At 35.2% G+C, this 27,158-nt stretch overlaps 1 protein-coding gene across 12 annotated transcripts in view; it reads right to left on the reverse strand.

Annotated features, from left to right (window-relative positions):
- Positions 1-27,158, reverse strand: part of PCDH9 (protocadherin 9) — an 880,956-nt gene that overhangs the window by 289,119 nt on the left and 564,679 nt on the right. For 6 of the 12 annotated variants that reach the window (XM_070578887.1, XM_070578885.1, XM_070578884.1 and 3 more), the window contains one exon: positions 10,517-10,592. In XM_070578887.1, the coding sequence (XP_070434988.1) occupies positions 10,517-10,592 (76 nt within the window). Of the gene's footprint in view, positions 1-10,516; positions 10,719-27,158 lie in introns of all 12 variants that reach the window. The other 6 variants (XM_070578883.1, XM_070578882.1, XM_070578881.1 and 3 more) reach the window with 1 other exon arrangement.

The raw sequence follows: 27,158 nt of genomic DNA on the forward strand, positions 1-27,158 counted from the left end.
TCTTCTAATGTATAACAATAATTTTACGCTTCAAAATTCACCATGGTACTTTTTAAAACTTGATTGGAAACTTTTGCTAAATAATTAAAATACGTCTTTTACTTCTACACCTTTTCAATATCTAATGATAATAATAACAATAAGAAATTAATGATATCTGTAAACTAAGCCTGCATTATACGCCAACCACTTTGTCACCTCAAGGTCAACGAGTTAAATGATGGGCTATTTGGATTCCACAGTCTGTGTTCTTAATCACACACAACTCCACATTGCCTCCAAGAAAAGCCACCATTAACCGTACAGGACTCCAATCTCCCCGAAGGTTTCAAATATCTTTTTAAATGTACCTTAATTTTTGTAGTTTTTGCTGTCACTCCACCGTTCCCTCACTTTTGCCTGCCCTAAACATTAAGGTTTGTCATGAATTTTTCCTTAGGCTCCTTGTCTCTCTTCATCATTCTCTTATTTATTCCTAGAATATCATTCACCATCTATGTTGTCAGTTTCTAATTTCCAACTCAGAATCATATTCTTAGTTCCTAGATAACCTAGTCCAGTAGCTCAAACTTTAAAACTAAAGAGAAAATTGTTAATTCTTAATCTGAGATTTTCTCTTATAGTCTCTAATTTATTTGTGTCATTTTCGAGTAAGTCTCCCAAACTAAAATCTTGGAAATACTGTCAAGTCTTTCTTTTCCCTTATCTGTTATATCCAATTAGAATTTATCTCATAACTCCTCATCATTTAAAATCTGGTCCCAACCTATCTCTCAATCCAGTTTCATTTATCGCCACATACTTGAGCAGATTAATATTAGCCATTTGTTGAGTATCTACTATGTTTTAGGCACTGTGCTAGGTGATTACTTACATAAAATAACTCATTTTTATAAAAATATTCTCATGGGGCTGGCCCATGGCCGAGTGGTTAAATTCGCCTACTCCATTTCAGCGACCCAGGGTTTTGCTGGTTCACATACTGGGTATGGACATGGCACTGCTCTTCAGGCCATGCTGAGGCTGCATCCCACAGCCACAACTATAAGGACCAACAACTAAATATACAACTATGTACTGGGGGGCTTTGGGGAGAAGAAGGAAAATTTTAAAAAATAATAATAATTTTAAAAAGGTTAAAAAAAATTCTTATAGATTTTAATAGCCCCATTTTGGTGATTAGGAACCTGAGGCCAAGCTGTGGAGCTGAGCACACCTGCATGTCCTACTCACCAATTGCCCTACTGACCATGACCTTCCATAGCACCAAGAAGCCCATTGCCCACACACACACACGCATTTTATTAACTTAGGCAATTTCTATTCATCCAATGTCACTTTAAAGTATAACTCTACAGAATCTTTATTGATTCTTTATTCAAGACTTATTCTATTCTAAAACCTTATACTTTTTTATGCACTTATCATTAGCATTTATTCTAGTTAACTATTGTTATTGGTACCCAGTATCTTCTCTCTTACAAAAAGCAATCTTTCTTTTTCTTTTTCTTGTTTTGTCCCTTTTTTATGGTCTATAAAATGCTCATAGCATTCCCCTCAGGAAAAAAGAATTGCAAAACAATTTCAGGAACTTCCCAGATTCCCAAAAACCTATCCAAGGGCCTCTCCAACCAAAGAACTCAGATTAAGAGCTCTTGCTCTTAGTTTAGTAACTGTGAGGTTGTTTAAGTTTAGAGAGTCTTGGTTTTAATGTCTGTCCCCAGAAGCCAGTGTGGGACCTGGCACAGAGTATCCTCTATATGATGGTTTATAGAACAAATAGATAAGTGACCAAATAAATGAGTGAATCACGGAAAAGGCAAGTGAATAAAGGATCTTCAACAAAAGACCTTGAATACTAAGATATATCAGAATGACAAAGTCTTATAAAATTGTGGCAGACATGATCTAGGTGGGCCCTCATGATCCCCATCTCCTGGCGTTCACGACGATATGTATCCCCTTCCCTTGAGTGTGGGCGGGATCTGAGACTTGCTTCTAACCAAAAGAATATGGCAACAGTAATGGAATGTCACTCCCACGATTATGTTAAGTCATACAAGGCTCGATGTTGTTACACACTCTCTAGAGACTCTCTCTCTAACTGGCTTTGAAGAAGTAAGCACTCCTGTTGAGAGGGATGTGTGGCTAGCAGCAGAGAGTGGCCTCCAGCTGCTGAGAGCAGTCTCTAGCCGACAGCCAGCAACGTACTGGGGCTCTCTGTCCTACAACTGCAATGAAATAAATTCTGGTAACCATCTGAAGCATCTTGGAAGTAAATTCTTACACAGTTTAGCCTGCAGATGAGAACACAACCTGGCTGACACCTTGATTGCAGGTTTTTGACACCCTGAGCAGAGGACTCAGCCAAGCCATGCTCAGACTCCTGACTTAAAGAAACTGTGAGATTACGAATGTGTGTTGTTTTAAGGCACTAAATTTATGGTAATTAGCAGTAGAATACAGATAGATAGACACATAGATACACACGTAGACACATGGAGAGACACATAGATAAGAGATGGGTAGATATATATTTGGTTTACAATCAAGATGCTTTTAATCTAGAAAATGTTCTGCCCGCTCTGATTTTGAGGTAAAAATAGTTAATAGTAGATAAGTTTTGAACTTAGATTTAGAGAAACATATTTAATAAAGCAAAGAATTAAAGTCTCACAGGATAAAAAAGGTAATCAAATTATGCTTTTTTAAGTTACTGAGTTTTGGGAAACTTTTTTCTCCTTAAAATTATGTAGGATTGATTACCTTTTCTCTATCCCATTCTCTGAGGAACTTTAGATTCATTAACTCAGGGGCCACTTTTGTAGAATCATCCTGAATTGATTACAAAAGTCCCATGGGGAAGCAAACACAACAGGTGACAATATGAAATCTCTGAACAATTGTCTTTAGATTTACGTAATTAACTCAACCCGGGATACTTATAAAAGTTATAAATACAGTTCACCAATATTATTTAATACAATACTGTGCCCCCCAGATCAAATTCATGTTTAATTCTCAAAGCTTATTATCATTAGTGATTTTTTTTTCCTGCAGGTTAGGATTAGCACAATTTCTTAGGATCGGAATTTGATAGAGTAATTATACTTTTTCTGGAATCTTCTTTACTTTATTAACTTGCCTTTTCTGCCCAAAATGACAGCCTGTTTCTCATGCCCAAATATTTTAAATTTTCAAGTTTTCTTACCATGTATGGCCTATATCTTTAGTACTGACAGGAATAATATTTTTAATGTAATTTTTACTTGATGCAAAATATATATGTACTGAGAGTGAATTTTTTTCTCAGCTGTGTTAGGTGATTTCCACGTATGTTAGCTCATTACAAAATGAAAATATAATTTTGAATACATTATTAAAATTGTGGAAAATATGGACGATTAAGAAGAAATCGATACTCCAACCCAAAGATAACCACAGTTAACATGGTGCACTACATTCTAGCTTTTGTTGTTTATTTGTTTGTTTTTATCTTAATAGGACACTTTTAGTTTGTCTGATTGCATTTTCATATATTTGTGAAATATTGATTTATTCATTCAGTCAACAAATAAAATCTGCATCACAGAATGCTGTTTCAGTCAACAATGGGCCACATATACGATGGTGGTCCCATAAGATTAGTACCACATAGCCTAGATGTGTAGTCGCCTACACCGTCTAGGTTTGTGTAAGTACACTCTATGATGGTCCCACAAAACCATCTAACAACACATTTCTCAGAACATATTCCTATCGTTAAATGATGCATGACTGTATACATTGCTGGCCTATTATATGCCAGGTATGGTTACAAATAGTGAATGGAAAGGTGAGCAAATAGTCAGAGATTAATGGGGGAGACAATTGTTAATCAAATAATCATAGAGATTTTCTTTGAGGAAAAGGGATAAGAGTCATGATAAGTAAAAACTGTTCCAAAGAAATGAGCACTAAATAAGAGTCAGCATATATGAGTTTTATTCTTGACTCACAAACTATGTAACTACAGGCAAAGGATTTCCCTTTGTATGCCTCTGTACAAAATAATTTTATACTGCATGATCTGTAGGGTCCTACCAAGGTCTAAATCTTCATTAACTTATCAACCTAAAAAGCATATTCACCTGTTATTTTACCCTCAAAATAAGTTTATTTGGGACTAGCCAAAAGAATTGCAATTTGGGATGTGCTTGCTCTGGCGAACCATATGCAATCCAGAGGACAAAAGAGGTGAGCTTGCTTTTGTAGAGAAAAAGGGGGGGCTAGTGAGGGGCTGTCCTAAACAAAAGTCCATTGGGGGAAAGCAACAGTTCAGGGTGGCAACAGTTTTTCATTGGCCGAGCTGCAGCACTTCTCATTAGCCGTGCTGTTGCCAGGTGGGGTAAGAAATCTTCCTTCAGTAGTAAAGTAGTTGTACTGCCTGTGGAAGATGCAAGAACACATCTCTTCCTATCTGGAGTAATTGATGATGTATGATAGGGTGTGAGAGCTCCCCCAACAGGCCTTCCTGACTCCAATTTAGTTGAGGTTTCTCATTCATTTCACAATCCCAACGCCAAAAAAATTCTGTAGTTTTCTCACAAGCTGTTCATTTCACTAGCAGACTGTTCAACCATCTCCATAAGATTCAATTTCTCAAATTTCCTCTTAAAAAATAAGATTAGCGCCCCCAAATTTAACTCAATGAGTTATACACTGCCTTAAAACAGTGTCTACATTAAAGGTGGTGTCTTCGAACAGCAAAAACATAAACTGTGGAGTCAGGCGCTCCTGAGTTCACATTCTGCCTCAGCTACTTGCTCGGTAGTTTTGACAAATAACTTAAATTTTCTGAAATTCAGTTTCAATACTATCTAACTTGCTATATCGGTGTGGGATTATAGACAATATATTGAAATATTTACTAGCATTCCTGACTCATAAGTAAACCTCAATAAAAATTACTCATAAACATCATCAAGCATCAAAATCATTCTTAGTGAGAATTCATCAACTGATTCATACGCAGTCCAGGTATTCAGAAGCAGATGACAGAGAGGGCTTTCATAAACGAAATATAATCTGCTATTTTGCACATGGTTAAACAGCAGAAAATCCTTTAAAATAACATTTAAAAGAAATATTGGATATAAAAATAACTCTATTCATAATTCTCAATGGACAAAATTAAGACTTAATGCTGAATTAGTGGTAATAAGCTGACCCTGATCTGATCACATAATTGTTTTTGTTTGCTTATAACTTAGTAAAATTCTTTCATCAGTCTAGTCATATTGGTCAAAAATAGCAATCTTCAATTGCAAATCCCTTTAGTCTTTTCTTAGAATTAATGGTTTTATTGAATTTTACATGGAGCGTATGATCACATAAATGAGTTAAGTTCTTAAGGAATTATGATTTACTCTGCTATTTGGGAATGGGATAAATCTTTGAATGCAGAAAAGGTAACAAAACTCAGTACAGGAAATACTGCATGTCTGTGTGTCATTCCTGGGGCAGTTGGCTAAGTCAGCTCTAAGACTCAGATGTACCTAGAACATAGAGACACCGTCTATTTGGTTACCAGAGAGGTACTTGTCATGCCCTGCCTTTAATCTCTTCTTGGGTGTCATACAACAGCTCAGGGCTGAGGTTTGTGCTTAATGATTTTATTGCTAAATTTTAAAGGGACGTTCTCAAAGCTTTATTTTACTCAAAAGGTCTTTAATGGAGGCAAACACCCATTTACATTCAAGTATTCCAAATACATATGTAATTACTGAAAATCTCTGCTTAATTGCAATTTCACCATTTGAAACGTACTTCAATGTATAAAATATGCTTGCTGTATACAAAAACATTTGGCTATACTTTTGTAAACTAAACCATGTCTTTGCATCAAAAAGATTAAGAGAAAGAGGAAAAACAGATATATTTTTGTTTGTTTGTTTTTCCTGAGGAAGATCTGCCCTGAGCTAACAAGGGCAGATATGTTTTATAGACTGATTCTGAGTTTTATACCAGACTCCCACTATATACTTAAAATAAACTTTCTATTTTGGGAATTTTAAAATACACAAAAAATTAGAGAGAATGGTATAATAACTTCCATACAGCCATTATCCAACCTCAATTACTAACATCTCGTCGTTTAATTCATTCCTATCATTACTATCACTATTATTATTTTGCTGAAGTATTATTAAAACAAATTCCAGACATCATATTGTTTCTCTTATAAATTCTTCATAATCTATCACGACCAATAAGGATTTCCTTTGAATAAAACTGCAATTACATTATCACATTGAATAAAATAAATAATTTTTAATATCATTTAAATCCCAGCACATACTCATATATCTACAATTGTCTCAAAAATTTATTTTCTGTGATACTGATAGTGAAAAAAGAAACAAATTTATTCATCACCATTGGAGAGTTCTAAGGCACCAATTCATTCTGTAAATTAATATACTACTCAAATATATATCCCAGATTTCCTGTGAGAACAGCATCTCAAGGTAATCAATGATTAACGGGGTGAAATTCTTCACCACACATTTTTAAAAACCACTTTGTTAAAAAGGAATAATTCTTTTCGTCTATCAGTTTTATATCCACCCACTGTTCAAGTTAATAGCATGCTCTGTAACTGTTTTAGCAATAAGGACAAAAATCATTTTACTTATTTGTGAAAATAATTTTGAAATATTAACGATTTTTTATCTGCTTGTATATATCCCTTTATCTACCCCAGTTTTTTCAAATTGGGCTGGCAGATACAGGTTTCAGATTCACTGAATGGATGAGGATGAGACAGAGTGGAGAACAGTAAAAAAGCATTCAGTTATTTTGCAAAGTTCTAAACCTGCCACGGAGCTTATCTTTTCAGTTGCTACTGAGGCAAAAAAAAAAAAAAGAAAAAAGAGGACTTGTGTCTTTGAGGGAAACTATCAAGAAAAACAGTGGGGATCCCCAAGCCCAGACATTAAAAACATTTACTCAACCTGACTGGGAAGAAGAGGGGTGAAAGGGATGGGAATAAAGAGGAGAGATTCCACATCCTGCTTGTTGGGCAGAACTCAGAGAAATCCGGAGGCTTGGGATGAGAGAGTCCTAAAGCCAGATTTCACGACAGAGTCCAAGGAAACAAGAAGATCCTAGAAAGTGATGCACTGCACTGGGCAGCTAGGCCCGGGGGTCCAGAGACAGCCTTGCACAAACTCCTTTGCCCTTCCACGGCACAAAGGCAACAGCAGTATTTCTGAAGGAGCCAGGAGGACTGGAACGAAGGCAGTGTCATTTGAGACTCATGTGGACCTAATGAGACAATGGGCATCTCAGTGAACATAGACAGATAACCCAGGGACCAGAATATCTCAACTCTTTATGGCTTGATATAGAATCGCTGGGATTGAAGGAAAAAAGAAGTGTAGTTTCTGCCACACTGGCAAAATGGGGATTAGAAATTTAAAAATAAATGAAAGAAAAAAATGAAAGTTATATTTCCAGCACATCTAAATTATTGGCATGAGTCATATCTGATACAATAGATAAAGATTACTCTAGATTTTACATATCACTTACAAAAACCATTGATTATAGATTAATTTGCAAACTTTTAAATTTATTTTTGGCATTGCATGTAAAAATTTCCATCTTTTCCTTATTTTTTAAAAAAAATCAAGTTTGATATAACATAAAACTGATGATGCCAACGACCCAAAATTATAAAATTTAAAATAAAGAATATTTTAAATCAATGCTTCTGTGTGTGATTGTGTGTGTTTAGAAGCAAGACCCTATATTAAAGCCTAAAGTTTTCAAAGACCTCCCATAAGACATCATTTGTATTAATTTTTTTGAAAAAATGCACAATGAAAAGAGTTACTATGAAATCAGTCCTAATTCTTAGTGATTTTTTTAATTGAGAAGTATCATATTTGAAAAAAAAGAGGAATTCATACACATGCAACAGTTAACAACTCTATAGATAATACTGACATTCATGATTTATACACATATAGCACAATTGCTAGAAAATCATGCCTCTTTAAGAATTATCAGACCACAGACAGAAAACCCCAGTGAAGACAAAGGAAACAGTTTAGATCTAAATAGCAAGATTATTACTATTGAAGATTATTGCTTCAATTATACTGTACCTCACTTTACAAATTCTTCAAAGTTAATTACAAAAATGTGACTGCAGAATTTTAAGATAATATATCATAATACTATTCTAATATGAATTACCATTTAGTTATGAATCTCTTAATATCTCTGGGCTATTCTAATTAATTCTGCTCTAGACATTTACAAAGGAGGTTAAAATTTTAACTCCCATTAAATGTCAAAAGAACTGCTAGCCTCGAGGGGCCCTCTGGGCTCCTCCTTTCCCTATCTGCCTCTTCTTCTTTCCCAATGTTGAATAAGGATGCTGTCGCCATCAAGCACCACTGTTCAGTTTAACACATTTTATTGACCATGATTCTCCTGGGTGAAGTCACCATGTTGAGTTGAATGTTGGAGTGTGCAAGGGTGTGCCATCTCTTGGGTCTCTTTTTCCATGTGACTAGATTGGCAATAACTCTGGGGACTTCTTGAACCAGGCTTAAAAGGGTTTTTTTTGGCTTTAGAATCTCTTCTATCTTCTTGCATTTGGCGGCTTGCCCAGTGCTGTTACCCAGGTCTAAGAAGTCATTGCGTGAGTAGGTGCTCATATTGGATAATGGTCTGGCCTAGGGCAGCTTAGGTTCACCATACTTCAGTCTACTTTCTTTTAAATTTCTATATCTATAAAAATAACTTTGTTGAACTATGTAGATAAGTCCTAAAACCATTTGCACCAGAATGTTTAAAATGGAGTCTTTCTGTCTTGGTTTTGGCTTATACAAGAGGAGCCAACCACTACCATCTTCAGAAGAGGTAGTCAAGAACCTGTTTTGAGACCTTTGGCTTAATGCCAATAAGAGATGTTTTAAAATTGGAGACTAGGAAATCAGTTTACAAAGCGCTGTGCTACCTCTCTGACCTCTTCACACAAGCCCAGGAAAGGCTGATTCAGTGGAACCACTTCGATTCAATGGTGCTTAGACTAATCAAACCCAAGAAATCTAAGGAGAATAGTTGGCCAGCTCACCCAAATGCTGTGTGATGAGAAATTGTCCCTTTGGGTACGGCCTGACCTTCTGGATATGTGAAGTCAAAAGATGCACTTACATTTTCATTATGAGACCAAGATATAGAACACGAGAGGTCAAGAACCACAGCTGGTATGGAATTTACTTAGATCTTTCTAAAAGATTGGCTGATACAGGGAAAAACCTTAGCAGAAAGGAGATGCAAATGTCACGATGCCAATGAGAAGAGAACCATGTATCAGAGAAACCTGCAGAGATGGGGGCACAGACTGGAGGAGACGTACAAAAGATCCCTCCACCACCCAGGAAACAGTTTAAAATCCTAGAAGTCAGAGAACACCAAAGCTGGATTACCACAACAGGACTAGTGAAGAAAGCCTTTTCATGCTTTTTACCTCCTCTTGGTATTTCTACTTCAGCCACAAAATTGCCAGAGGCACTTTAATGTCTAAAGCAGTAGGAGAGAAGTAGCTAGAAAATTAGGAAAAAGTCACCTTATCCTCATTTCATGCTGTAGGCAACCAGTTTTAAGCAAGTTCAAGAAAAGTTAGAAAAAACTTTTAATTTAAATCAAATAGAAATCATGTTTATTATTCTGGACTGGACATAATTATTATCGGATTGAACTCAATTTTTTAATAAAAGTGAACTGATTAGTGATTTTTTTTCTTTTTTAAATAATAGCATGACCAAAAAAGGTATAGCACTTGCCCAAAATTTCCTCCAAAGGCCAAGGAAGAAGCAGCCTCACAGGACTGACTTTAGGCAGTGATTTCTGAAGTGGGGTGTGGGTCTGTAGAGAAGAAAGGTTTTTGCCAATTACATCTCACTCGTTCAGCTTGCCAAAGTATTGATTAAAACCAAATCATCGCAAATTGAAATAGACAAAAAGGTAAAACGCGAAACTCATTATCACCCCTCTTCACTCTTGTTCTAATTACTGTTTTATCTTTTTTATTGTCTTCATTTGAAAATAGCATTCCACAGGACAATTTTATATATATATATATATATACTTTTTTTCCCTTATTCTTCGTTGATTATGTTCTACTTAACTGTATTTTACCAGTTCTAAAATAATGTTAAAATGTCTTCACATTTTAACATCTTTGACAGGATGTCTTGTAACAAATGGCTTTTCACAATTATATTTGTAGCATTGTTTCTTCTTTAACGGTTCATAAAATAAAGATGCATTATGCAATTTAACAACAAATATATCAACACATTTGGCTTGACATACAGCAAAGAATATAACAACAATATAGCCAGCAAAAAGCAACCAAATGTCTATTTACTTGCTCCCCAGAATTACGGTTAAAACTCAAACGCACAACAGAAAACCAGAAGAACTCGAAGGGGTGGAAGTTTTTAAGGGGACTTACCAGAGTTGGGGTCAGAGTTGCCGTCCGCCTCGGTCCTCTTGTCCGGAGAGGCCTGGTCGTAGAATTCGTCCTGTGGCTGAACCAGAGGAAGAGGGTGTGAGATCAGGGTTCCACTACCCACCGGCTCGTGGTCTCCCAGACCACTGTCACTGCAGCTTTCCTGGGAGCCATCAGGGAGGTGAAACGTAACGCGGCGCTGCGACTACAAAGAAGACCACAGGACACGCGGATTAACACTCCTCCCAAATGAAACAGGCGCAGCGGCACACAAATTCTAAGCAATTTTCAACAAACGATACAATGTAAAAAGCAAAGTAAATAAAACTTGCAACAAAGCTAGGAACAAACATTTATTATTTGCTATTTACTTTGTAATGTACAACTCGCAAAATCTAAGAAAAGATTTCAATCTTGTACAATTCAAGAACAAAAAACTAACGAGAAGTGGTTAAGATTTGTAGCAAGAAAGGCAAAAAGAGAATATCTATAGTAGTTGTTGAAGTTATACAAAAATACTTTAAAGAAGCAGAAATGTGCAAATGTTTGTTCCATAGATCTGAATAAATACATAGATAATACAACATTCCATTTTTTTGAATGACCAGGCATGTGATTTCTTGATAGTTTCAAGGTAGTTTTTGCAATGAAGTCATTATTGCCCACTGGCCCAGATATTACCACCAGCCACTGGTTATGGGATATCCCAGTTGAAAGGTGTTTGGAATATTACTTTGTCATCTATTTGCACAATGTCAGTATCAGAAATGACCTAAAATATGTATATGGCATTTCAATAAATTTTAGTGTTTTAATAAAATAAAATTGTGCATTTCAGCACAGACTGCTGCTTAACTCTCTTGGTAAATATTCTTTTAGCTGATGTAATCCATGAGCTATAAGAATATTTACAGTTATACAGGGTAGAGATTTATGCCTTATGAATTATATGAGAGTTGTAAATTTGCGCTATATGTATGACTGCACCTAATTTTCATTCTGCTTTAACAGCCAAAAGACCATTCAATATCGTGTCATATGTGACCACTTTTACTCAGATTTAATAAAATTGTGAATATATAAATAATAAAATATATAAATACATAATGTATAATATGATCATTTTACAATACCTAAAATTTGTTTTTCGAGAGAACTTATAGATTGTATCCATCTCAAAGAAAAACTAATGCAGTTAGAGACAAAATGCTACAGACAGAAATACTGCTACTCTACAAGTGCGTTTTTACACACTGACAGTAGAACATAGTCTATTTCCTATGAGTCACTGGTTCAAATCCAGCTCTGAGTCATAATGGAGAAGAGCTGATACCACTTTATTGCTGTTCAACGACCTGTGTGAAATGATTTGATAGTTCAGTACATTTTTAATGAACTGATGCCAACATCACATAAACTATAATCATAAATGGTACTAATTGAGTCTATTGTAGCACATTTCACCTTCATGCACAACTCTGTCAGTACCATCATTCCTCCCTCAATAGTTTTGAAACGTGCCTAGGTGAGTGCTACATGATATGCGAGCCAAATTGGAATATTAATATCCAAAATGTATTTCTCCTTGTATAGGAAAGGTCAAGCTACCATTTTCATTTATCATACTGTTTCCCCCCTCATGTAAATTTACCCTCTAGGGAAAACCAATAATACAAGTATTTTCCATTCTGTTTCAATATGCCCTTAATTCCTCAGTATCCTTTGTGATAAACCTGGCACTAATGCCAATGACCAGACTGCCCTTTTTACGTGACTGTCAAAGACAGCTCTGAAAGTGATTAGCCTACTAAAAATCCATAGTTTTAGTGATTCAAGTATCTTCGATGTTATCTCTGGAGGAATATCTCTTAGTTATAGCTCACGTGAGTAAAAAAGTCAAAACACAACAGAAAGACAACGGAACAGATGATTCTGCAATCTGTATAAAGCATTTCCAGAAGCCTCATAAGCCATTATAAGTTATATGTTTCATAGACAGAAGAAAAAGAGGAAAATTTGCATCTGTGATCTTCTTCTAAACACAATTAATGTTGCTTCAATTACAATATTTTTTTCTCCTAAGAAGTGTCTAAATCTGCAATACCATTTATACTTGAATCTGAATCCAGTAGTTTCCACAGTATGGTCATTAGAACTAGCATTTATTGAGCTACATATATATATATATATATATATATATATATATATATATATGGTATAGCCTGGTACGTTAATTACACTGAGAATAACAGGGAAAATGTTTTCTTCAAAACTATTTCAAATACACTTATTAGATTCCATCTCTCATATACACTATGACAATTCTTTACCACTTTATAAGTGAGAATAAGAAAAGACAGAAATCTAGTGTAATTTATTTGCAATAAGACACTGTAAATTAGAGTAATATAATGTTTAAACTACTGTGCCTTATGGAAATATTCCCTAATTAATTTGACTCAAAGATGTTTAAGTCTTAATTGGCAAAATTGTGCACAATTCGTCAGTCTAATGGGAGGTGGGGGTGGTGATGCATATGGACTAAGAATTAGGACAGGGATATTACGGTATGAAAAGCAAATTGATCAAGCAAATCAATCTTTAATTTATCATCACAATGACTGATGCAAGTAGAAGAATGTTTGAAATATCAAAGTAGATATAAGTAACGTATCTAAATAAGTTGAAGTGCAGAAAAATGAGGATCTATGAAGTGTTAAGAAACAGGAGTTGGGGGTGTCATCAAGGATTCAATAGCACTCATTCTGGTTTTGCTAAAGAGCACCAGGTGAGGAGCCAGAACCAGACATTTTGGCTGGGAGCCCTTGCTCAGCAGAGACTGGCCCACGGCACGGCACTTTATTTCTTTGAAGGAGTTCCTGCCTTTGTAAAACAGAGAAAATAGTGCCTTCGCCAGAGGCGTGTTGTAAGGCTCAAATAGATAAAATAAGACATGTTCCTGGTATATAATACGTGACACATAGTAGGTACTCAATAAAAGGTAGCTCTAATTCTTGAAATTTATAGCTATATATTCTCTTTTAACCGGGGCTATCAATGTTAGTTTTAAAGATATGATTCCTTCAGCCTAGAAAACAAGTATTGTTCTTTTGGAAGAAAACTGCGTGAACCCCGGAATCTTGGAATGCCTCAGAAGGTGCCTGTAGATCATGTCAGCTCAGAGCCTCTCTGAGGGGAAGCTGCTTTTGGGTGGGAGTGAGGGATGAAGACCAACTGTTTAGAATACAGGCTTTCTCCTTAGAGAAAGTGAAGCTTTTCTCATTCTCCTTTCAAGAAACAATTGTTTGTATATTCGAAGAGAGAAAGAGGGAGGATTTTTTCTTACTGTCTCTGGGAATTTTGCCTTTGGGTTATCCCCATGGAAATAGGCCCAATTTGGCTTATAAACATAGTCAAACCCTGCCTGACTGCATTGAGACACCACGTGTTATCACGAGACGGCTTCAGACTTTCCAAAGCTGGGCACTTACATTTTGTTTCCTAAATCCATTTCTTACCCATTCCATTTTCTCCCATGGGAAACATTATTGTTATTATCGGCTATGTCTGGTTAATGGTTTGAATGTCACATTTGTTTGTCTTGTTTATCACTGACAGGTTAGCTCCAGGTCCCTGGCTGCCCTGAGAAAGAATAAGATGGGAACAAACAACTCCTAAGACTGCTTCATGTTATTTTATCTCAGGGCTGCTGATAGGAACTCTGCCCAGGGGAAGCTTCCATCAGAGACTCTGTACTCTACACAATCATAAAGGGCCATTCATGCAAACATAGATAAGTCCAGGATCCTGCAAGTCAGAAGGTGTCACTGGTTCCATTTGAGAAACATCACAAAGCACCTTTGAAAAGAACGAGGGAAAATTCAAGACGTCCTGGGAAGATCTATGTATTTCCTGTATTGGGCACTTTTCTTCAAGAGTCACTGAAAGAATGAATCTCCTAAGAAATCCCAATCATTACTTGAACGCTTCTCATGAGTGTTTCTTACTGGTATTGAATATTCATCAATGAATGACTCACATTCAAGCCTACAATCCCAGTCCCATTAATCCAGAGAGATTCCCGTGTGCAAAGATTTGGTGGTAAGTTTCATTGTGTCTTTGCATGAAATAGCAAAAAGGCAGAAAAAAGTGAAATGTCCAATAGGTGATTAATTAAAGTTATGTAATATTATACAATTGAATAATTCACAATACTTAAAATTGTGCTAATGTTTATAGATATAGAAAATATATATAATCTATCATTAAGTATAAAAATCAGGTTAGTAAAAATGTTACTTGGTTGAATTGCATTCTTGTTAATGTGTTTTTGTGTGTCAATATGCATACATCAAGTGTTTAAAGTGATATTATTTGGTCATGAAATTGTGGTATTTTAAAATTTTATTGTTTGAACTACATTAAAATTTCCATGCATTATCTCTGTAATATTAAAACATATTCTAACGTGGCTATAATAACCAAGACAAGAGGTTGTGGAGAAAAAGGAACCCTGATACACTGCTGGTGGGAATGCAAACTAGTGCAGCCACTATGGAAAACTGTATGGAGATTTCTCAAAAAATTAAAAATAGAAAAAACATATGACCCAGCCATCCCGCTACCGGGTATCTATCCAAAGAACTTGAAATCGGCAATTCAGAGAGATGTATGCACCCCTGTGTTCTTTGCAGCATTATTCACAATAGCCAAGATGTGGAAGCAACCTAAGTGCCCATCGGCTGATGACTGGACAAAGAAGATATGGGTGGGCACAAAGGGTGAAGGGGCGCACCTGTAAGATGACTGACAAATAATAATGTACAACTGAAATTTCACAATGTTATAAACTATCATAACCTCAATAAAAAGAAAATATTCTAACTTTTAAGCATTCCTCTTCATCACTTATAGCAAATTAGAACTTAGTCCAAGAGAACAGAAAGATCTGGTAGACAGTAGGTGGGCTTTCTCTCCAGCTAAGGAATGCCAAACCATCTTCTTATCCCGGCTCTACTGTTCTGACTTCCATTCGTTACTTTCTTTACCTAAGCTTTTTAATCATTGCAATTAAAGATCCTTGCCTTCTCCTCAAATCACAAAGTAACAACATGAATTTAGCACTAAGCCAATTATTACAAGTCAAAAAAATAAATTTACCAGTTAGTGACAAACATTTAAAATAATTATTCTCTGGAAAATTATAAATTGATACTATGACAGTAGAAAAAAGTGCTTTAGAATTGTTTAAATATGGGTTTATTTGTAAAGAATTCTTTAAATATCTTTTCAAGGACATACTCCTAATTCTGATTTAGTTCCTTTAACCACATTTAAGAAATAATATATCATCTATCTATTTATCTAATGTCTAAAGAGTGTACACACACATACATACACAAACACACACATCAGCCAGAAATTATTTATTATGAAATAAAGGACAAAATCATATTAAAGTTCCTTTTCTGACTTTGTTTTTGCTTTATCTCAGCATTAAACTCAATAAAGATATGCTTTTTGTTTATTTGAAATAATATTTTCATATATATCTCTTCCCAGAGTAACCAAAGAAATCATCCCAAAGAGGGTTGAAACAAAATCTGGAGACTGGAAACTGCATTTTAATACAAATATTTTTTATAGTGCTAATTAGAAACATTTTGATCTTCCTTATTTTTAAAAGAACATATTTTAATTGAGATGTAAACAATAACAGTCATGGCTATAGTCTTAGCTTGCAAGCTATAGGAAGAGGAATTTTTAAATGACAGAAGAACACCTTTTCAGCTGAAACCACTCATTTGATTCAATAGTAAGTTGCTCAATAGCTGCTTGCCATCTAAAATCAACGCACAGTCTTCCTCTTAATAAAATCCAGAATCGAATAAAACTCATAGTGGTTTAGAAGGTAAGGTAAATGTGACCGAAAAAGCAAACTGTGGTTATAGCTTAATTTGCTTTTGCTCAATACATGCAGGCTCAACTGAAGGGAATTAATATTAATACACACATGTTCTTCTTCATTCATGTTTGAGAGATGAGAACTAGGCAGTAAATGAAGAAAAGATTCCTGGATACAGGACTTAGGAAAGGTATTAGTAACTTATGAGTGAAAATGGGCCCATTATCAGCAATAAGGAATAGTTTTGAAGGACAAAATCATAAGGGACTTTTCAACTGGTAATAAATGAAATATTTTGAGCACAGAATTACTTTATAATGAGTGATTTTATTATTTGTAACTGGTAAATTGAGTTAATCTCCTATCCTGTTTATTGGAAGCACTTATGTTAAAATGATTCTGTTAATGTAGAGTTTCTAGGTTTTTTCTTTTAAGCTGGATATTATTTAGGGATTTTCTATCCTATTTTATTCTGCTACATTTTTTCAGATGAGGAAATCAGGCAAAGCGACTTGCAGTGGGACCCAAATCCTGCATTTTCTGATTTTCAACATAAAACACTATTCACTCATCCATTCATTTAATAAATAATTATGAGTACCTACTCTGTGTTAGACACCATTCTAATTGCTAAGAATATAATGGTGAACAAGACAAAAACTATATCCCACAACTTGCTAAAAAGTAGAATTTCATTAAGTTACTCCCTATCAGTTCTGAGGAATGTTTTTGGCCAGCAGCTGTGTGTCACCTTTTTATAATGTGATTCCCTTCTAATTCTTGCAAACTATGCAGACTTAGGCAAGGTCAGTGCATGAATAGGAGACCTTCACTGTATTAATCAGCAATGACCGAGGGAGAAAAAAGAAAGAATGGGAGTGCATTCTGAGTTTATCCTAAACAATCTCCAGATCTGTTGCAATTCTCAGATTGGGATTCATTGCCAATCTGTGACAACGAAAAATAAAAAGGATAGAAGAGTATCTGAGACTATTAGACTAGGCTATTCTTGACTCAAATATAGAATCATTGTTAACTTCGCAATTTTTTGCAGTTTTTTTCCTCTAGGTAGTTAGAGAAATCTTAACAACCTCAAATAAGAATTGATGAAATCAAAACCAGCAAGTTTTTCTGAGGAACGTATACACTTGACATTTTATGAGCTTATAATGAATATTTACTGAATGAAGATGATTTATTCAGAATTTCATTAGGAGATCTAAGGGGATACAGTAGAAATGAAATATCATTGTCCATCCTCCAAAGACGCTTTACTGTGGGAAAAGCTCTCTCTCTCCCCCACAAGAACTCTTCAGTGAGTATTGCCCTGTTTTAAAAGTAGCAAAATGAAACATGATAGCATTCCACTAGCTGTCAGCCCTTCCTTCTTGCCTCTTCAATGTCTACATTTTTGAATGTCTGGAGACAAATGAGAAGATTCAGTTTGTGTTTGAGAAAGATATGTAACATCTTCTCTGATCATAGGTGACAGATATAAAGGTGTCAGCAATTTTAAAATGAATTTTTTCATTCTTATATAAAAAAGGACTAGGGTGTGGATGATAGGTGGCCATTTAAAGTTGAGTAGCATTTTCAGGGGAAATGAGCGTTCGTATGTACTATGCTTACTGCTCTGTTAACCAGTTCACGATCTGCTGCTAAGCAACTGCTTCATTTCAGGATAGAGCTGTCAGCTGTTCTAACTTCACTGCTCATCTGCACATTTAGTTTAGGAACCTTGTCTCAGGGTGTGTAGGAAACTCACATTGACTTAAACTTAGCCTATTTACTTTAGTTTGTAAATGTCTTATTGTGAAATGACTTCCCAAAGTAAGGACCTGAGTTTCTCGTGCTTTGTAAATAAAATGCATTGAATATCTCTTAGAACTGCCTATGGCTGGAAGACTTATGTTAACAACAGAAGGTGAAATTTTAAAAATAATTTTATTTTGTTTCTTTTTGATTTCAGTGTGATCTGTGAGAAGGTTAGATGGCAATTCTCTTCATTTGCAAAAACCATTGAAAGCTTTAAGAAACTTGAGGGAAAAGTAAATTCCTGCTACTCTTTTTGGGTGTAACGTTGGTGCTTGAATTTAAATACTAGGAGCAAACATAAAAGAGGATTCTCCAGCCTTTGTCATTTTCCCCTGTGGGACAGCAGAGAAAGAGAAAAGGGTTTGAATCAACTTTTCTCTTTGGTTTGCGGGCATCACCCCACCCTTAAGTTTCCTCTGGGGTCCAAGACAAGCAGAGAGGATTAAGAATTGTCAGCATTGTTGGTTATTTTGCTCCCTGTATTTTTATTTAGTTTCTGCTATCAGAAATACCCTCAACCTATTTCTTACAGTTAAATGTTGCCCAGTAGGAATGAGGCACTTTATCTGAGCATACAAAATATAAAATGACTACATTAAACAGGAGCAGCTGTTCCTGAATCTGCAGGCAGAATTTTTGCATCTATAAATTATATGTACAGAAATAGGGAAGAGTCCTTTCCAATTTAGATTTCTAGTATAAACAAATCCATGTGACAAAGTAAGTTACCCTTATCATATTTACAAAATCAGCACACATGATAGTTGTGGCAATTTAATTAGAAATTACACTAAATTATCACAGTTATTAAGTAAATATATAGAACCCACTGACACAGTGTGTAGTCCTTAACAAAAAGTGAGCTTTTCTTTGGATAATTAAAAATCACCAAAAAAGTGTGTCAGATCTCTTAGTATTAATAATAGAAGCAGAGTCTGATTTGGTAACTGGGATTCAAGAATTCATCTTAAGTAGTTTTAGCAGAATTAACAAAAGAGGTAATGGGCATCTCCCTAGTGTTCCCCTCCGTTAGTAACTCCCAATACAAAATAAGACTTGTAAAACCAAAATAGGCCATATTTTCTTTAGGTAAGTAGTACCTTTCAGCAGGTAGCCCTCATTTTGTATTGTAATTAACCTCAGACCATGGGCACTTGACTCAGAGAAGAGTTTACACACGCGCGCACACACACACACACACACAAACACACTTTAAACTTTCCTTGTGCATTGCTAACAAGCACGAGATCATAATTATTTAGTAAGAATGAAAACCAGTAATTCACAACTTTAGAGGACAGACCATGTTATTCCAAGTTAGAGAATGAAACACAAATAGAGGGGTAGAAGAAGCAATCTGTATAAATCCTCCAAGAAATACTATTACTGTACAATAAGGTTGTTTAAAAGTCCTCATGAAGGATTGTTAATTTGCACCTAAAATGTGGTATAATCTGTTTCGTTTGACCTTATGTCACATATGGAAGTTTGATTTTATTTATTTAACTTTCTGGTCTTACTTTTGTAGGATAAAGAAGAACATTAAAACTCTTTTTTAGAAGCAGTGAAGGAGTGCAAACTTCTGTGAACTAGTCCTAGCACATGTGATGGACATCTATCACTGGCAGCCCATAGATTACAATTAACTCTGAGCCATCAATCATGTCTTCTTCAGCAAAAAAGGAAAATGGCAATGGGAATAATGCTCTTGGAGAACAGCCTCTTTCTAGTCTGTAATTCATATGATTCAAATGTGGAGGTGGTCACATAACTATTAATTAGCATAGGTGCCACGAAAACAGTCACAATAAAGAACCCTATCCTTAGAGGCAGATTAATGGGGGGACTAATTTGCATGAAGAAGATTGAGAGTAGAACACAGTGTACAAAACATAGGTAGAGATCCAAGTTACTCTTAGAGGATATGGAAATGTGTGCGTACAGGCACAGAACGTGACTATGACACAATTGACCAACTGTTGAATTCTCTCTTCTAGGCTCTCCTATAAACATGACACATATTTAAGAAATGTTTTTGCAGAATGAGGCAGGGAGAAGCACTGCAGAGAGGGAAGGGCTGGCTTTGGCCATAGAGAGCACACAAAAAAGAAACAAGCATCCTTGGAATTTCATCTGAAATCTTGGACTCATTGGTAAATGATTTGACATGTGATAGACAGGATAGACAATCATCCCATATTGATACAGGATGACTATTCTCTAAAAAACTGTATATTAACTATCATATTAAACAAGCATTTACTAAGAACATCATTTATCCTAATTATATTGCAAAAAATACTTGTGATAGACAAGCATTTTCTAACTTTGTCTTCCTTTAGCTCTCTCAAAGGACGTCAATGAAAATATTGTTCACAGTTGAAAAATTTTGATTAGGAATGTGTGATAGTAAAGTCATATTTTTTTTCAGAGTAAGTTAGGAAGAAAATGAGGATGCTTTGAAAAAAATAGATACAATATATACATAAATTCATGTATACGTATTTATATGTACATATGATACAAAACTTATGAGCACACTGCAATATAGACAGACACACTGCACATGTCTTAGAAAGAAATTTTCCTATTCTTAGTCAAGGAAATTGTCAAATATATCTGAGATCTTTGCTTTACTTATTAATGCTAAAAATGAAATCCAAACTTTATTAATTGAATAAGAAGACCTGAATTAATCTAGATAAATTCTGATATCACAAATTATATTCCCAAAACAGACTCTTCAGGTTTATATTTAATGCCATATAATATATAGCCTGACTTGGTGACAAAAAATTGCTTGTTTAGCAATGATACTTCTTTGAGTGTAGACTACACCATATAAAGTTGTGATAAGTTGAAGAAAAGCAGCTTTTGAATAAACAGAAATGATATAAAACATCTATTTAATTCTTTCAAAGAGGAGGTACTTAATAATCTAAATACTTTAGCAGTGATATCACTGCATTTGTAGAGATTTTTTGAGTTTGTACCTTTGAATTGTTTAGAATGCCTGCATGACATTATATTGCACAGTCTCAAGGTGCCAACTGTTTGCCTTTTATGATCTATTTTTACTTTTTGAAACAACTAAAAGCCATCTGTAGTGATGAACAATCGCATTTTAAAAAGAAGAGAGATTACAAAATAACATGACACATTTTCTTCAGTGGCTTAAAAACTATCTTTGAAAACCATTACAAAAGAGGAGATCCAAAATATTTTGAGAAATGACAATATTCGCTGTAGGAACAAACGAGGGCAAATTTGAAGGACATCACTCATCTACGTGCATAATTTCTGTTCCTTAGATAAAAATCAGTCTCAGCTTTATTCTCAACTTATATGCAGGAATGTTCTTTTTGGACCATAAATTTAGAAAGAATAGTGAAGGCGGTATGGTCTGAGAGAATGAGATAAATGGCGATGGACTTCATAAGGGGTTTTGAATTACAGAAATCTGAGAAAAAGCTTATGAAGCAACTTTGCTACATATGTGTTGAGTGGCAACATTTGGATATGGAAATCATATCAAAATATTTTTGAAAGTATTAATAAGCATTATTCAGTAGAGTGTAAAACACTGATGTCCTGATATTCTGTAGGAAAACGTTTTAAGCCTCTATTGCTTTGAAAAATGTAATATGTAGCTACCTACTGAACTCTGCTAGAATCAGAGCCCTTATAATGATCTTAAGAAAACAGAGAAACTAACCCAGTTGGAATAAACATGAGTGAGATTTTATATCTCTTTTCTCCTGGGGAGAGCAGCCTTTGTTCTGAACAAAGTGGTTGGACTTTATTTCAAGAAAATATCCACCTATTATTGCAGACAGTCACTGTGACTTTGAGCCTGATATTTGAAACAAAAGTCACTCCTACATCTCAGTGATAATCGCTACTTGCCCTGTGGCTCTCAGTCTTTCCTTTGAAAACATTACCAAGTCACCAATCTCAGTTATTTGTGTGCTGGGGATCATTTGTTTTCCTTGGATACAAACATAAAATTCAAACATATGTCAAAAACTTCTGCATGTCAAAAGCTTCTTTAGATTTAGGTAGCATCTATAAAATAATGAGCTATACTCAGAAAAACGTACGTTTGAAGAGACAAAACTCCCAAATATTATGTTCCAAGTGTGAACACAGATATCCAGAAGGTAAAGATCCAAAAATCTTAGTAACATTTTTTGAAGATAAGAAAGTAAACACTTGTAAGTTCTCTTGACTCAAAGATTCAACACTTGTGCCCAGAAATGCCTTCTAATTTTTGTCTGGGGCAGAGACAGAAAGACAATTTCAGAATGAAACATTTAGAAAATTTCCCATACCAGAGTCCACTTACTCTATGGCACAATTTGGCTTGTTCATTAAAATTTAAGAAGGTAGCCTGCCATTTGAAAAACAATATGAAACTTCCTGAAGTTTATATTTAGCATTGTGAAAGTCAGGAATATATTATCCTAGGAAGATGATATTAGAAATGATGGACAAATTGATAGCCTGGAATTAATTCTTTTCAATGAAATTGTTTTTGTGAGTAATTGTTTAAACCTGTACACTGAAATAAAATGGGAGAAAAGTACAAATAAATATTTGAAAATAATTTTCTTAAGGATATATAAAAAGGATTAGAACACAAAGAGCTAACACTAATGTAAACTATGGACTTTAGTTAATAATAATAAGTCAATCTTGTTCCTTAATCATAACAGATATACCAAACTAAAGCAAGATGTTAGCAGGAGAAGCTATTCAGGAGGAGAGTATATATGGGAACTCTGTACTTTGTGCACAATTTTTTCTGTAAACATAAAACTACTCTAAAAATAAAGTCTATTTTTTAAAAAATCCAAGGATTAAACAGGGAGAAAAGGAAGACAAAGACTTTTGTAGTGAAAGTGAAGGGGATTTCAGGCTGTTTTCAAGGAATTTAAAAGATGATAGCACTGGTGTGTATTACGTTGAGTTGTACTTCTATTGAGTCTGTGTGTATGTGTGTGATAGAAATACTCATGTATCATCATTCTTATATTTAGCCCTGATTGGTCCTTTTTAAGTCATGAATAAAGGTTCTATATTTATATAATTACATGCATTTCAAAAAAGAATATTTCTGTACGCACAAAGTTGTGATTGTTGTCTACAATTGTCCTTTGTTCCTTTTTAAAAATTTTGAAACAGTGTCAACTTTTAAAGGTTCTTCATTAAATAGACACTTTAATTCATACTTTGCAATGATATAAAACAATTTTGACACTTCTAGGGACATATTTCAGAGAGTTAACTTCATGAAGATGAAATGAAATGTTCCTCATGTCAAAAAGCAATTCTGATCTAGTTCCTGTCCTAGCCTGACAGATGGAAGAAGATAGATGATGGTACTTTGGGAATTAAGGAATTACCTTTCCTGGAATAGATCATAGAGCTTAATGTCTATAGAAGGCATCTTATCTTACGTTTCACAGACTGACAAAGCACATAGAGAATGCAGTTCAGATATCTTGTTTGATCACCAACTTTTCACAGATATGAAAATCCAGGAGATTTTCATCAGAACTGCAGTTTAGGTGATAACTGATCAAACATGGCAGCTAACCAATTTTAGTCCCTGGGAAACTGTGATAGAAAAAGTTCTTTCAGCACAAGCGCATGATCGTTTGATTCCCATGCACATCTAACCTCTCCTAATGTCTGTAGGGCAATACTGTTAGAACAAAAAGTAGCATCATAGTGTTTCCAGGAAAAGAAAGAATTGAAAATTATCAACTGGAGATTTAAATCTAGTTTAGCAACATATGTTAAAAATCTTCCAACTTATTCTATTCACTAATTTCCTTATCAGGCTTCAAACTGTAAGAGATGTACACATTAGCAAAATAGAGTAAAAGAAAAACTATCTAAAAATTCTGAGTCCTCATAAAATGGACATCTCTGGAACTATACCATTAGGAGAATTTGTAAATGTAGAGAATACACGCTAAGATAGAATAGTTTAAGATTTAAGAGATTCCCTAGAGCTCTTTACTCAGCTAGTTAACAGAAACTTCAATCACCTACTTTCTATCAGATACTCTTAGATACTGAGGGAAGTTTTTCCATCAAGAATGGCACAGTCTCTCCACTCATAAGGCTTACAACCCAGTAAAAGAAATGGACTGGAACAAATAATCACAAATATATTAGGCATTATAAAGGAGAAATTCAGGGTGCACTAGCAGTACATAATAGAAGGATCCCACTCACCAGGGAAGCCTTCCAATGAGGGATATGGCAGCTCATGCACGGCCACTTGGAAGACTCTGGGAGGCTACAGTTCTTAGTCCTAATAGCTTATAATTCCATGTAAAAACCAGGAAATAGTAACTCTCCACAATCAGCCTCTTGCCCACTCTTTTTTGCTTTCCTCTGTGGAACAGAAACTTTATACCCCCTAAACAAAGCTAATGTTAGAAATTCTAGATGCTATTGAGGCACATTTCTCAATGCTTCTGAGGATCTCTTGATTTTTACTGCTTGCACCTAAATACATAAGATAAATATGGATGTAGTAATTTTTATCTTTTGGGAGTTTAATGATCAGGTCCAAATAATTCTGGGTACGTAATAACGGTACCTCAAAACACTCTCCATTGTTTGTTTCAGGATTTCTTTGGATAGGTGGTATTTTCAGCTTATTATCTGAAATTATGATCAAAATCATACAGGCAGAAGATTATGACCTATCAGAACTAGAAGTAGAATTTCCTCAAGGTCAGTAACTATATCTTATTTGACTTGTAATATCTAGTACCTACTACAGTCCTTAGCGTCTGACAGGTACTTAAAGTATGTAGTGAATGAAAATATATAACCATCTACATAATCCTAAAGCTTTCTTTTCTTTAATGAAAATGTGAAAATAAAAGAACTAGCTTGACTGAGTTTTCTTTTAAACATGAAAAAAAACCTCTTATCTCTTAGGAAAATAATACTGAAAATTTACCTGAGGTGACAGATGGAAAAAACAAAAGATAAACAGATAAGCTTTGCATGTTTTTAATAATTAAAAGCAATTGAGGGGCTGGCTTGGTGGCGTAGTAGTTGAGTTTACCTGCCCTGCTTCAGCAGCCCAGAGTTTGCAGGTTCGGATCCCGGGCACAGACCAAGCCATCAAGCAGATTCAGACCCCTGCTCCGTCAAGCCATTCTGTGGCCATATCCCACAGAAAAGAGGAACATTGGCATGGATGTGAGCTCAGTGACAATCTTCCTCAAGCAAAAAAAGAGGAAGATTGGCAACACACGTTACCTCAGGGCCAATCTTCGCCCCCCCAACACAAAAAAGACGGAAGTGAAATGGATTCTATAGAAGTGTTGATTATCTCAGTGGATTTTTCCACCTTTTTGGTTCTGAAGGCCATTCAACAAGTTGTGTCCCTGCCTACAATGTCTTCTTCACTGGGAGTTACAGGGGACTCTGCCGTGGATGACCCTTGTATTATGAAAGAAAATACATATCACAGCCTGAGTCTCAACAATCGAAAGCAGCGGTTATGCCCAATGAGTACTCCCTGACAAACGATGAAGTTGAGTTTCCTGATCACAGGTTAAAAAAATAAAAATAAGGCACAAAATAGCTATACGGAATAACAACTACAAAAGGGGCAAAAGAGGTAGCGTTTCTTTATTCTCCCACGCAGAAAACATTTAATATGTTAGGCATTTTAAATAACAAAATTCTAAATCTTCTTTTTTTAAAGATTGGCACCTGAGCTAACAACTGTTGCCAATCATCTTCATCTTTTTCTTTTTCTTCTTCTCACCAAAGCCCCCCCAGTACATAGTTGTGTATGCTAGTTGTGAGTGCCTCTGGTTGTGCCATGTGGGACACTGCCTCAGCATCGTTTGATGAGCGTGACGTGTCCATGCCCAGGATCCGAACCAGGAAAAACTGGGCAGCCAAAGCAGAGCACGCAAACTTAACTACTCAGCCACGGGTCCAGCCCCAAATTCTAAACCTTAACGAATCTTTTCAATGCTATGAAATGCTAGAATAAAGCAATGTTGGCTAGACTATTTTTTTCATGCAATCTTCTTAATGTGCCTTTTCTTTATATAAGGTCAATCCTTTAAAAACATTTAGTCTAAATGTTTTAAAAATTATAATGCATAAGAAAATATAAGCCACTCTGACCATAAAGTGATTTATTAAGGGAATGTGTATTTATGATGAACATTAATTCAGCTAAATAATGCTCAGAAACAATATAAAAATTCTTAAATAATTACATTAAAAGTTATTTATTACATAAACCTCTTCCTTAGGTGAATAATTTGTTGCAGTGGCCATTTGTAGACACGTTTTGACAGAAGGAATGATGACCTTCACTGGAATCAAAAAATATCCTAAAATGTACTTACTCCTAATAGTGTTTAATTTCATATTGCAAAGATTAATCAGAGTGAATGACTTTATTTTCTGCTGTTTTAACTACAAGAAATGATCTCTTCTGTTTTTATCCTATTATAAGGATCGTTACAAAAATGGGAAACAATTAACACCGGGTTTAATGCCTGAGTGCTATAGAGCTGAAGTAATTGCACTCAAGGTCTGCTAACTTTTTAATCAGGCATTTGGTTGCAAGCTGCTCGCAATTGATTCTGAGAGAACTAAAACTATCTAAGGAGGAAAGCAGGTGTGCCAGAAATGCAGGCATGTTGGCAAAACAAATGAAAGATTTTAAAAGGAAAAGAAAAAAAAAAAAGCAGAACCGAAGCAAAATGCTTATCAGCAGGCCATTTACTTGGCTCGGCCTGACACTGAACACAGCCAGTTGTGCACACAAGCATGGTTGTGGCAGCCCCACTGACCTACTGCTTTCAAAGGGTAATACAAAAGCTTAGAAATAAGGAGCCCTGTCCATCCCAATGTTAGTGAATTGAG

The sequence above is a fragment of the Equus przewalskii genome, chromosome 16 (genome assembly GCF_037783145.1).
Source record: "Equus przewalskii isolate Varuska chromosome 16, EquPr2, whole genome shotgun sequence".
NCBI lineage: Eukaryota > Metazoa > Chordata > Mammalia > Perissodactyla > Equidae > Equus > Equus przewalskii.